This window comes from Diadema setosum, chromosome 13 (assembly GCF_964275005.1).
Source record: "Diadema setosum chromosome 13, eeDiaSeto1, whole genome shotgun sequence".
NCBI classification, from domain to species: domain Eukaryota; kingdom Metazoa; phylum Echinodermata; class Echinoidea; order Diadematoida; family Diadematidae; genus Diadema; species Diadema setosum.
This window is the reverse complement of record NC_092697.1, coordinates 25,992,241-26,006,832: the sequence shown is the minus strand read 5'-3', so window position 1 is coordinate 26,006,832 and position 14,592 is coordinate 25,992,241. Positions and strand designations below refer to the sequence as shown.

The following is a 14,592-nucleotide window of genomic DNA, read 5'->3' as shown; positions in this document are numbered from 1 at the left end:
AAGCCCTCTTTTTTGTGGCATCACTTTTAAAACCTTTCATTTCGGGCACGAAGAGACCTTTCCTAAGCACAGTGTCTTGATATCATTTCTGTTTATATTTACCCCATCATTCTTGTCATAATGTGTTCTTGATTTGTACATTTTGCATTAGATATGGGAGCTAGCTCTTCATATCAAAAATTTTGCTGTATTTTACTTTTAATTGTTTTAGAAAATGAGAAAGTATATTTGGAATTAATAAGGTTCAAATGAGTGGGTCAGACCAAAGATGGTTATTTGGGAGCAAGAAGGTCCTATGTATCATCTGGCAAGAATGTTATTGTTGCTCTCAAATGACAGACTGTGAGGCATCCATTTTGGGATTGTTGATTTCCTAGAATTCTAGATTGCTTCTTGAAAACAATTGTAAAGGTCATTGTTTTCATGTTGAAAAGCAACAGGGTATGCCTGACTTGCTCCATCTAAAGCTCAAAACACATGTATTAAAGACAAAAACCTGCACTATATCCAACATATTAGAGCGTGACACTTGCCTTTATATTACTCTCATCTTTAGGAAATAGTTTGAAAAATCCATATCATGTGTGTGAAAAAAAAATGCCTTACTACAACTGTTTTGCCCCAAAAGGGACATTCTGTAATTTGAGCAGACAATCAAATCTGTAAGGACGACAGCTATTTTGTCAAATGCAAAACTCTTTTCTTTCTTTTTTTCTTTTTCTTTTTTTGTCTTCCACCATATTATGGTGTTTGTTTCCTGGTTATGTTTTACTCACCTTGAACAGCAAATTGGCAACTCCCATGTTGTCATGACAACCACCCTCCCCTCCTCACTTTTCTTCTTGTGTTATTCCTCTTTTCTCCCTTCCTCCTTTGTATTGTGTATGATCCTTTTGTTTGTGTAAAGTGATTGTTCCTTCTGCACAATTACCAGCACACAGAATGGTTTCACGTGATTGAGCATGTTAGAAGAGAAAGTAAAAACAAATTTGTGTTGATTCACTTCATTGTTGAATGTTATTTGGATTTTGATACAATTTCATGTAGTGACATGATGTTTTGTTATCTCTCTCCTTTTGAGAGTAAAAGTTGTGTGAATCCTTTGTCAGATACATAATTATGTTTTGTGTTAGATTGTAAGTATCAAAATTCACAGATTCTTGTTATTTTGACCCCCATTTTTTTGTTATGATTCCTTTTTTTCTGTCAATCTGTGTCATTTTTCCCCTGAAAGATTTTATCTTAGCAGTTCAGAGTATTGTGTCAAATTCATCGTATCTTTTGAGTCACCGTATGATACATTGCTCTCAGAGAATTTTATTCATACCAGCTGCCTTTAGTATCAATGTCAAAATAAGGCTAATTGCACACACACACAGTCACATCACATGTTATTCGTTTGTGAGTTTGAGAAACTGAACCATTAGATCACCTTAATGGCTCTGATGCCGTTAATCATGATTCATATGACATGATTTACTGTCAAGTCATGCACAAGTTTAACTCTTTAGTCATATCCAATTTCTGTTAGATGCCAGCGCTCATTCTTTGAGAAATTACTCATAACAGAAATGGCATAAAAGTCGTCATGTGAACTTTTGAAGTAGAAGAAGTCTAATGAAGTGGAAATGAGGGTTAGCAAGTCAAGATTTTCTGGCTTTTGTAATTTATGCTCAATCTCCATCTCTTCTTCTCCCCTTGCGGATGTTGCGTACCCATAGCAACCAGTCAAATTCTGCCGGCAACCTCCTCGACCTCGACCTCGACTTCAGCAGCCCGACGATGCGCTCCGGCTTCACCTCGCCATCCAACAACCACCGCAGCAACACCACCACGCCAGACAGTAAGTACCTACAACAAATGTTGCTATTACAACTCTAGATGGCTCTCTTTCTTTTTGAAAAAAAAAAAGAAAGAAATCAGTCACAGGCAGTGTAATGTTTACCCTTATGATGATAACGATGGCGTCATGATTTTGCTGACTTTGTTATATTCATGGTGTTTGGGTATTTGTCAAGTGTAATGTGTGATGGAATTGTGCTGAAGACACTAGGAAGCCATTTCATAAAAAGGTGATATGATAGCAACTCTTGCTGGAATGGCAGTTGTCATGGTTATGACAAGAATCCAGCTTCCTGATTGGCTGTTGCCATTAGAAATTGCCATTCCAGCAAGAGTTGCCATTGTGACATCTTTTATGAAATGGGGCCCAGATGTCTTTTTGTAGGACACATACTGTATATGCTGTATATTTTGCAGGATTCTAATTTTTGTAAATTTTGCGAGCCGGGAGCTATTTGCAAAGTTCAAAACACATGAAAATATCAACCGTGATCCCAACACTAGTGTGACATGCACATATGCATTTCTCTGTCTGTTGCTGTACTCCACGGTGGCGAACCTAAGTACTCGCAAAATTTTCAGGAAATCTGCGATTCACAAAAAATTGGACTTGCTACATAATGTATGGCATGTACATTAGTATGATTGCAGTGTTTCACAACACGTTATGCCACCACTCCACTCATCAAGATTTTTGCATGGTGTGTTCAAGGTGTGTATTGCACCAGAACTAATCAGCACTTTTGCCCAGCTGTGTTTTTATGTTGTATGTGACTGAAATAGTTTCAAAAAAATATTAATATGTTTGAGATCAAACATTGAAACAAGATGGAATATGGTAGTTGGGCATCAGAGTCCAGAAAGAGGACTCCAACATGATTTGTATGTTTGCTTTCAAGCCAAAGTTTTTATGCAATAGTGTCATGAACCCTTGTGATGATGGTTATGAAATGAGTGAGAGTGCAGTGCTGAAGGGAAAGTACACCCATATGATGATTCTAGACCAGGAAGCACTGAGATGTAATTCTTCTCATTTTGAAGGAATTAGAAGAATGATGATAGGTTGTCAACCTCAATTTATTTTGAAGACATTGGTTTGCTCTTGGCAGATGGCCCTAAATTTGGTAAAGTTTTGTTCCTTCTGTGGAAGTCACGAATCTAAACGGCTGAAGTTGCTTGACGGTGAATGTACTTCCATTTATGTGTGGGTTTCGCATTATATCTGTGTGTGTGTGTGTGTGTGTGTGTGTGTGTGTGTGTTTGCCCAGAAAATTGCCGTCAAAATGCATCCATTCTGACAATATATCATGGTGATAATGCACAACATATGGTAGTGTCTCAATGATAAGAGGACATATGGAGTGCTAAACGAGCACCGTCCTTTGCTCTCGTCCGATACCAGTCACATGACCAGGTAATGGGAGAGAGAGGGAAAGAGAGAGAGATCAGTATTAATTCCTTCAATCTCATTACGCATTTTAATTTCTTCATACATAAGCTTTGTGTGTGTGTGTGTGTGTGTGTGTATGGTCGCAGGAAAGCAGGGCATAAGGGGTGGGGGGGGGGGTTGATCTACATACGTGAGATTTCGCTCTGATGTGTCATTAGGCACAGCGTGATGGGTTGATCAGTGGCGGACACAGGAAGTGAGCTGGGACTTAATGAAGCCACACACATCCGCACACCGTCTAATGAGCTTGCAGTGGGGTAGAGATGGGGGAAGGTTGTCTTGGCAAGGTGGTAAGGGAGGAAGGAAGAAAGGAGAGAGATGGAGTATTAAGGGGATGGGAAGAAGGGAAACAGAAAAGAGAAATGATGTGAGGTTTGTAAAGAGCTGAGATTTATTAAAGGCATTATTTACTCTTTGCAGATGAAACACAAACCCAGCTTTAGTGCTTCAAAATAGTTCTTAAATGTGAGTTAGGAAAAGAAACAACCAATGTTAACCTGTTGAGGACGGACTGATTTTGCTGCAATACGCATTTCCCATAGACACCTGCCCGAGTATACTCGGGACTCGTCCTCAACGGGTTAAAGTGTTAATCAGTATAATCAGTGTTGAGAATTAGTAAATATGCAAAATGTGAACAATAGAATTGTTTTTAGAATGAACCATCTTCAGTTATGGTCTATTGAGAAAAATAGTGATATCTCCTTATATTTTAGGCTTTATTGCAAAGTGTTTATATGATAGGATGTTTTGTGATACAACTGACCTACACATATATGCATCAAATGTGATAACTCGAACATTTGTTAAATCACTGCTCCCAATGGTAAACAATACGTTTAAAGGTTCAATATTATGGGGGGAAACATGGGTGGTCTGAATGAATTGGTCTTCATTCACTGCCCACTGGGGTACATTAGAAATCATAAATGGCGCTTGTCGGACGTGTGCCAGCGAATATGTGCATCGAAGCGCACGTTCATTGGTAGTGGTGGACTCGACTCGCAGTCAAGAACCTTCAGCTGTGTGTTACTTACATAGAGATCAGTGATATTAAGCTGTACACAATTCATTACAAGGATTCGTGAATATATCTGAAACAGGCCCACCTTCCCACTCCATGAATCCCCACGTTACGGGGTCTGAAATATTCAAAGAATAGAAAACATCTGGACAGGGCTTTCAAGGGACATAGAGGATTAAGGCAAATAGACAAAGGGAAGTAAATAGTAAACAAAACAATAAAGGAAACAGAGGATAGAAGGAAAGATGGACTGAAGGATAGAAGGGGTCAGTTGGTACAAGGGGAGGAAAAATGTATTAGAGAAGAAAAAGGAGGAGAGTAAAGAAGCTGGGGGGGGGGATGGAAGGGTTGGAAGAGATAAAACCCAAAATAAAATCATCTAGGCCTACTGGGGGTAAAAAAAGTAAACAGAGACAAGAAGGCACGAGAGAAACAGACACTGAAGCTTGGAGCAGTGAAGTAGTTAACCCTCCGTGTGCCACATATATTTTCAGTCCATAGGTATAGTGTGTGAAATTTGTACATATTTGACTCATTGGCACAGAAGATGTTAAAGGAGGTACATGTAGATGACATGAGAATGAATTGTATTGGAATGTATCAACATGAAATGCACGTTTTATGATTGGTGGGATAGTAACATGGTTAAAGTGATGATAATTGAAGTTGCAGTTTGTTCACTATGTGTCTTGTGGTACTGACGATGTATAATCTTGGGCCTCTGTCTTCACTGTGAGGACCTGATCAAGATAGCATGCACTTGAGCAGCTTTGCAAAGGGGGTAATTTGATGGGTACACCCAACCACATGTTGGTGTCAGTCCGAGATCTCTGAGGGTACCTAACCAATTATTGATTTGGACAGATATCATCACATTTAGACAGTGAGTAGCGGCGGGCCTCCGGTAATTGGTGCAATTAATTATGATGCGAGGAAAGCCCATACCGTGATCTGCCTCAATCTCAAGCAGTCGTAATGGTGCTGTGTGCATACAAGTGTGTGTTTGCTTTGTACGGGGGAGAGGGAGAATGAGAGAGTCCCACGTGTAGAAATGTAAGTATGTGTCTTATGAGGGTGTTAATGTCGATGGCAGTGCATCTCAGTTATGTGGGCAAGTCGGTCTTGCTCAACATGAATAGCATGCTATGACTATCATCAGCTTGTCTTCATGGATGCCTCAAGTCCCTCGAGCCATCGGGTGGCGAAGGCGACCTTGGTGTGAGAGCCGGGGTGTCTTCATGGCAACGAGGCGGGCGGGGTCAGCTCATGACGAGGGGGCCACACCCCACTTCATGGCAACGAGGCGGGCGGGGTCAGCTCATGACGAGGGGGCCACACCCGAAAGATGCCGGCGTGTGAAGTGGGTCAGGGGAGGTTGTATTTCAAGACCTGGAGGAGCATGGTATCCCATGGCAACACGACAAGTGGGGAGAGAGAGGGAGAGAAAGGGAGGGAAAAGGTTAGAGAGAGGAGAAAGATGGGTAGAGGGAGAGGGAGAGACAGAGAGAGTAGACGTGACAGATATTTACATGTGTTAATCAGTGAGGTAGCTTTTGAAGAAGTGTGTGTGTGTGTGTGTGTGTGCCAGTCAGTATGTGTGCCAGTCAGTATGTGTGCGTGTGATGAAAAGATATTGGCGGCGTGAGTGGTGCATGGTGTGCATGTGTGCCCTGTGTGGACTCCAGCCAAGAAAACGACATCCCAATGAAATGCAGCAAGACCCGCTCAATGTTCCTTCGTTGACTTCCAGCGTCGCTAATTGTGTTTTTGTGCGACGACGTCTGGGCAATTGTCACTGCCAGCATATTACATGTACAGGTGTATGTGTGTGCGTGTGTGGGTCTTCTCCAGAGCAGATGGTACGGAGCGGAATGTTCTTCCGGCTCTTGAGGCGTGAGGGGTGAGGTCCAGTGGGTTAGGAGATCTAGAGGGCCTTTTAAGAGGTAACAGTATGGCAGACGACTGGTTGGATTACATGTATGTGGTGTTATAGAGTGGGTTTGTGCATGGTTTGTATTTGTATGTGTGTCAGTAGATTTGTCTGTTTTGAGACAGTAAGACACAGAGAAAAAATATGTTGATTTGTGCATAGTACCCGTATCTTGATAGGTTCTGTTGTAAAAGAGACTTCAGAGATCTGTCAATATTTTTTCACCACAGGAGCTGACGTCGATAGTTGACATAATCATTTCTAATGCTGAGATGCCAATTGTTACTTCTTGTAGTATTCTGTATTGTCTTTTGGCCAAAATACTGCGGGTATTGTGGAAACTATTTTTTTTTCCAAGTTGTGTTACTACACGTGTCTGTTGAGAAAAGATAGAAATACACCTTTTTAGGCCTCAGAATATTCCAGGGCTGTTTACAGTATTAGCATCCCTGCATAATCAGTAGTTGGGTATACCACTATGTCGCATCTCCTATGCCCCTGATATGCCTTCCTTCATAGGACAATATGTCCTTACATCACTATATGTGATACAATGCCATACCTACTGTATGTCATTGACCCTTATGAATGATGACAACGCTATTAATTTGAATTAGGAGGAAGAACAGTATTTATTTCCTGAACTTGATGTCATATTTCAGAGACTTTTCCCACACCAGTGAATTCCATCTATTTCCATTCCCCTGTCAGCATTCCATTTCAATGATGAGTGATCTGATAGGCAATAGATGCTCAGAACAGGGTAATACTTCAATCTGCCATTTTGCTCTTATTTGTTGGTTACAAAAGACGACTCACCAGCAAGATAAATTGAGATGCACATATAGCACAACAGGAGCCTATAGTGAATGAGAATCTCAGCAGATTGGACAAATAATATGTGAGCATAAATCAATTTTATGAAATGATAGTAATTTGTCTGATATTGCTGGTCTGTCACCTGGATCATTTAAAATATGTATTTTTCTCAACAAAAATAATACCATCTGTTTATTCCTCCCATTTGGTCTTTTTACAAAAATGTTGGAAGATATTTTATACAAAGTTGCACACATGTATGATGCATTTTTATCAGTTTCAGAATGATGTGGAAGAGTACTGTGCGCTATGTGAGACTTGAGTCAAATTGTATAAAAATGAGTTGTAATGCAAAAAAAAAGAAGACACCAATACCAACAACAATAACACCTGTGATTTAGTGTCAGTTTGTTTACAAAACAGATGGGAAGTTCCATGCAACCTACATCATGGTTACATTGACCTTTATGGCAATTTGTAGCTATCCCCAGGACCTTGACATTTACTGATTATACTGCTATTTGAATGGTCTTGACATCCTATTGTAGATTTTTTCCCCATTTCTCATTAATTTTTCTTTTTCTGCCACTGCTTTTATCCTGTATGATTTTGTCTGAGGAAAGCAATCGTTTTGTGGTGATTTATGTGGGGAAAAATTTTTCTGCATTTAAAAATAGACCATTAAAATATGTGAGAAAAGGAACCTACTGATGTCCAGCTATTTTACACTATTTTTTCATCTTGGATTTAAATTTGTGATCATAGAATGGAGTGGAAGTGTGGTAAACATTTCTTGTTTTGTGTGAATCATCACAAACATTTTGTGTGTACATGTGGACTGTGAAGTGTGACCTGGTTTGAGAACTTGCACCAATGCAGTAAGCACAGAATGTTTTGGGTAGTCATTGTACACTGTTACTGCATGTATAAATGTGATTTTGTGCACACGGCACTCAATCACTAGTCTCCAGAAGCAGTTGTTTCACCGATTTTCCCATGAACAGGCATCCGACTTGGACTGACGATGTGGCAGCCATTCGTTATCAACTAATGGACTGATGTACCTTTACAGTGTTGCAACCCTCACCTTGCAACTAACAGTGCATTATTAATAAGTTTGCGTTGAAATGCCGTGTATTATCCATCATTTTTAACAAGCCTGTTTTGTTTTTTTTTTACCATGAATGATCTCATGCATGTACGAGGGCTTTGACATTTAACCTCTAACCCACCTCTCCAACTAGGCGCCTTGAGTCCCGACCTCTTCAGCAGCGTTGGTGGAGATTCCTTCACCAGTCCGCAGACGCCGGTTGCCGCGGGTGATGCTTCGGCACGCCCACATTCGGCATGTAAGAAAGTTATTTCACAATTACTGTCGTGGCCATCGTCATAGTTTGTGAGTTGCCCTGTCCTATGCGGGTTTCCTGGATTCATTAAAAAAACAAACACACCCATAGCATCAATTTTCCATGGCTTTCTCATCCTAGATACATATCTAGAATGTTCGTCTGTTCCTTTAAATCTAAATTTTAAGTTGCAGATTACATTACATTGAAACTTACAAGTTGTGTTCACAGTGAGAATAAATAGACATGGCCCATACAACTGTAATTATGCACATTTGCATGTTTATTTGCATGTCATCAGTCATCACACAATGTCTATTTGCTTGGCACAATATGTAACCCCCACGCCTACCCCCTAAAGGACCCCACCTTTGCTAGTCTGGCGCCCTCTATCTTGAATCCATTCACCGGAATGGTCTAATTCTATCTGATTACTGTAAAGTATGTGTAGGGGCAGTGTGCCTCCACTGTATGATGGTATGTATGTTTTCAATGTTCAGATCATACCTCTCCATCTCTTCTCTAAGTATCTATCTATCTATCTATCTATCTGTCTGTCTGTCTATCTACAATGTACATACATGCTTTTATTTTCCTTCTGATGGCAGTTATATCTGCTGTAGTACATTGTGCAAAGATATGTCAGATGTTTTTAATACCAGGTTTATACTTGCCACATTGACAGCTTGGTTAGACATTCTTACTTACTTTCTACATCTTTCATACATTTTGTCATTTGAGAAGCAGAAGGATGTAACTGTCATAGACCTGCAGCATCATGTATGCCCTTCTTGCTCTTGACTGGCCATGTCTCCATGTACATTTTACCTTTGACTGTATTCCCACTGAGTAGGGGAAAATTTTAAGCCATTTACTCTACATTTACTGTATGTGCATGTCTCTTTTCATGACGTAGTATTATGGGGCAAGATGTGTGTAGATTAGTGAGCAGGTGTTCTCTGTTCTTTGATAAAGTCTCCACTTACAGAGATGTGAAATCATGTGTGCAAGCATAAAAGTAATTTTCTTGAAATATCATTTGAAACAGCTAGAAGAAGAACTCTTCTGCCGCATGACTTTGAAGATTAGTCATATAGAAGTCTTTTACTTGTTTGAGGGAACTTATGGTAGACTATAAATACCAGATCATCACTTTCTTTCTTGGTTGGTTTACTATAATTTAATCAGTCCTATAATATCATGTTTGCATTCTAAACACATTGCTCTCCTCCTGTCTAGATTTATTAGGAGAAATCAAATCACTGTACTGATATCTGATTTTAAAACTACAGGTTGTACTTAACAACCTAAGGTGGTAACATGAGATAGGCTTTTGAATTCTACTTTGCAATCAGGTATGAAACATCATGATAACTCCAATGAATTTAAACCATGGCATCGAACCGTAGCACGCCCACAAATGACACAGTTGGTTAGTCTGTAGTACCAAGTCTTCACCTACATGAATTCCCCCCAGTGAAAAAATTTAATTTGTACAGCAGCTAGCGCATGTGCCCCCAATTGATTGATTGATTGATTGTATTGTATTGTATTGTACGTGTGTTTCCTTTATAAAAGGTAATTCCAGGTATTCTCGTGAATTCGTTCCGCGCCCCCGTTCGAACACGACAAGTAAGATATCGGGGGTCGGGTCGGACGCAACCCGCCCCCCTCTTCCAATACTCTGTTGACACTGTGTTTAATAATCCGACAGACTCTATATTCGTCTGTTGGACGCATGTGGGCAAGCAAGGTTGCTTGTATTGTATTCAAACATATAGCTGCACTATGCATTCTCGGAATGTCTGAACTTGGATTTCTTTTCGTATCTGCCGTTTATGCAGTATAATATGAATAGTGCATGATCTCGAATGTACTATACCAGATTATATACCGGACATATTTTGTTGCTTCCTTGAGTGCAGTTTTATATCACTGATGCCAGAGACAAGGGTTTATAATAGAACTGCACTTGGGGAAGTTAAATACACTTGTATAGTGCATGTAGTCTGGAATGGGACATGACAGAGTATACACTGTTTGTTATAGTAAAGTAAGTGTATTCATAACACATTTTCACACACACACACACACAAATTTGTGGTGCAATATCTCGCACTGTGACAAAAACAAAGAATGTGTTAATATTGTGTAATGTCAATTCAACCACAAGTCGTGCTTATGAATACACCATTTACTATAGCCTTTTCCTCGTATTCTAATATAATACATATATCATGAAGTATATATCTTTATATCAATATTTCAAGTGTCTTTTTTTTAACCTTTTTCTTTCAATGTGAGGAACTATAAAATCAGTGTGCCAGTAGGGACGTTTGACGTATGAATGGTCTCTGGAAAACTTTATACTTTTGCATCCAAATGTACTCTCTTGCCCTATAACACGCCTCTTCCCTAATTCTTGCAAGATATTTTGATAACATTTCAATTAGCCTCTGTGGTCTTGGAAGCTCCTATCATAATTTTGATATAGTAGTAACACATATTAGACTTCTTTTTTCTTTCTACAAGAAAGATTCTATACTCCTAGAGTATGCCATTCTGAATTAATGTCTCTTTCAAGGGTGTCTCTCTGTAGACTTAATATTCAAAGCTGACAGAACTTCTCCAATAACTTCGAATGGTCACATCAATTCTGCTTCTTTATAACATGCGGTAGCTGAAATATTGAGACTTGTCGATCCCTTGCAAAAAAAAAAAAAGCCATTTGAGTATAACTGGCTGTATTGGAAGAAGACTGCTCATTGGCTTTTGATAGGAAAGCATATTGTTTTCATGAAAACAACATTTGCAAAAATTGTGCATCCCGCCTCCGGTATTGACGCTAGAAAAGTATGTACATAAGTAATGATAGCAGTGTAAAAGGCAATGGAGTAATGCACAAATGCACAAATGCACAAACACACACATGTATACACAAATACGCAGAAAAACTGCAACGCTAATTTCAGCGCTGCTGCACGGTGACGTAATAGTGAAAAACACTCTGTGGTCATGGAAACACCAAGCTTGATGCCTGCACGATGCTACAAAGCGAACTGGAAGGATTTTGTAGGGTTCAGCTGCAACTGTTAGGAGCAGTAGTTATAAATGATAAACAGTCTTGTATTATTGTGAATGTCCTGACTTTGCATACATACAATGTATATATGCAAATTAGTATAGACTTCAGGTAATGCCCATTGTGTACTAAAAGTCCCTGTGTAGTGACAGTGAGAGCTGAATATTGAAAGCTATACTTAAATTTTTGGCAACGTAGTGCATGATTATGCACATTGTCATGTTCATTGTACAATGTTGGCGAGCAAATTTAGGGTAATACAATATTACAAGCAGGCAGAGAGCTTCCCATGTAGAAAGAGGGAAAATGAGAGAGAGAAAAAAATGATTTAGGGTTGTTTGCCCGACCTTTACAATAATCGGATTATCTGCTCAAAAACAACAACAACAACAAAAGAAAACCATAGGTAATCAGAAATAGAAGCCCCCCCCCCCAAAAAAAAAAAAAAGCAAAATGTAATGCATTGGAAGCTTGATTTGGCCATAGAGGAATATGTATTTGAAGACAATTAAATTATTCTTCAGTGTATTATTATGTCACTGTCTTCTTTTGTGCATTTAAAAAAAGAAAAAAAATCATTATGCAGCTTCTTGAATATTCCCGAAGTTGGACCGTGGGATTTAAGTTTAACTGATTTTCTGTTTCACTTGTTTCAATTGCGCTTGCGAAAAACTGCACAATGTTTCCTATCTGGCTGTAGTGACCACATATGTGTGAATAGATGGCTTATGGTATGAAAAATGGAGAATGCACCTTGTTTAACTCCTAGCGCCATATTTGTGCAACACTATCATGGTAATGGAGTGCCGAGAACACACTTGGAGTGAATGCAGTTTGCATAGAAGTTAAAATCAAACGTAAGGTGAAAAATCAAACATTAGTCTCTGACTACTCAACTCTGATTGGATAACACCTGACTTTATATGTATGTCATAGATTTTCTGACTAATGTTTGATTGCATCTTTTTTCTATGCAGCAGGGCCCTGTTGTGTCTTTCACTCAATCATTCTAGTGTCTATCACTCTTGGTTGTTTACATTGTTTGTAGGAATGAACTTGTCATAATTTGGTCTATGAAACTGATCTAGACCACTTTTCCCATGTTTTTAAATCTGAGGACAATTACCTGGTAATAAAGAAACCTTCAATTATGGTAGCTTGTAAGCCATGTAAAGCAGAGCTGCCAGGTCTTTGCGAGTCTCCAGGACTCTGCCTGAAAAAATAAAATGATGTACCCAAAGAAGCACTTTTCCTGACCAAAGGAATATTAAAGCTGCTGTAATTTCTTTGGAAGTTAAATTTTGCCCAGGCTGTAGAGCTGTGCATGTACCACGCCAAAGAATTTTCCCTAATTTGGGTTAACAAAAAATGATTTGAATTTTAATATTTCCATATTTGCAGAAAGGAAAGTTGTCTTCTCTCTCTTGAAAACATTAGAAAATGGATGTTACATCACCTAATACATCTTATATGAGACCAGACAGGAAATATATCTTCAGATGTCCTCTGGAAAAAGAAGAAGAAGAAGATAATAGCAATTAGTGTGGCTATTGACATTTTTATGTGCAAAACAGCAGTGAATACAATGCAAGTATCTGCAACACATATTTTCAAATGCAGTGTATTAAAACTAACTCAGTCTGCTAATGTGTTGTAAGCATATGTCAAGGGTTATAACTTTATGCATAGTTGCTTGAATTCTCTTGAGTAAAATCTGGAATATCCCTTTGAATATCTGGGCTGTTGCATCAGGTTTACAGCATTCACCTTAAGTAACTTTCTATGGTGCACAAAAAAGTATTTCTCTCCGGCAAAGTTTGCCTATCAATGCACACAATTCACGTTCTTATCTTTTTTTCTTTTTGTTGTTGTTGTTGCTGTCACTTCCATCATTTTTTTTTTAGTTTTAACTTCAAGTTGAAGATATGAATCTGACTAATCAAAAGCTCTCCACCTATTTTGACTGTTAACTAAAGTGTAAAGGATTTTGTACATTTCAGGCTTGATGGCAGTCTTCCATGTACCATGTCAAAGCATGCATTATTTCTTTTCTGGTGGGTAGTGAAGGAGAAACAAGCAAACTTACTAAAAAAATGCTGATTAAAAAGAAATAAAAGGAAACAAATATAGTCTATTGCACTCATTTAGTTGTTTACTATACTGAAATGTACCTTTTTTGCCTTTTTTAAAAAAAAAGACCATGTCGGTTTGTGGTGGTTCTTTCATATGATTCCTAAAGCATTACTCTGGATATGGAGTTTGCATGATGTAATATCTTCATTAGATTTCAGATATTGTATTGTGAAGAATGTCATTTCTTTATACTTAAATTTGGAGAGAGAGTAGTGGTTTTGTTAGATTAACATGTGATTTTGACACTAACAGATCTTTGCTGTCTCTTGGCTGGTGATCCTTAAAACCTGAAACTGTTGCAAATATGTTGATCTGTCAGTCAACATTCTATTTCCCCCTTCTCTCCCCCCCCCCCTTTTTCAAACCATCAACACTGACATTATACCTCACATTTACATTTCTGTCATAGTAGGATGTCTCAGTATTTTGTGTGTGTCCTGATTTTCTCTCCCAGTTCATCCTCACACATTCTTATTCCAGTTGAAAAGCCTTTCACATGCAGTGTAGTCCCACTACATACAAAATGCTGCAGGCTCCTGTATACACAAGAATGTACATTGTACATACAAGTATATGTATGTGGAAATATAATGTGTGCATTATTCATGTCTCTTGTCCTGCTGTCCATGTGATATCAATGGCTGTCCTTTCTCTACAGTTTCAGCTACGCTTTTGTGTCTCTCACAAAACATTATGCACACAAGGCGATGCACACACACAAGGCGATGCACACACAAGGCGATGCACACACACAAGGCGATGCGCACACACAAGGCGATGCGCACACACAAGGCGATGCACACACACAAGGCGATGGACACACCACAAGGCGATGCACACACACAAAAAAAAAGTGTAAAGAAAAAAAAAAACATTTCATTTCAAAGATGCATGCCTATTTTCTCTTCATGTGAACTGGTGGTTGAAAGGTGGATGAATACTGAACATGTTATGGTACCTATTACA

At 38.9% G+C, this 14,592-nt stretch overlaps 1 protein-coding gene across 1 annotated transcript in view; it reads left to right on the top strand.

Annotated features, from left to right (window-relative positions):
- LOC140237207 (F-BAR domain only protein 2-like) overlaps positions 1–14,592 on the top strand; it is a 132,985-nt gene that overhangs the window by 104,916 nt on the left and 13,477 nt on the right. The window contains exons 19-21 of the mRNA XM_072317152.1: positions 1,722–1,843; positions 8,310–8,414; positions 9,990–10,043. Coding sequence (XP_072173253.1) covers positions 1,722–1,843; positions 8,310–8,414; positions 9,990–10,043 — 281 coding nt within the window. The remainder of the gene's footprint in view (positions 1–1,721; positions 1,844–8,309; positions 8,415–9,989; positions 10,044–14,592) is intronic.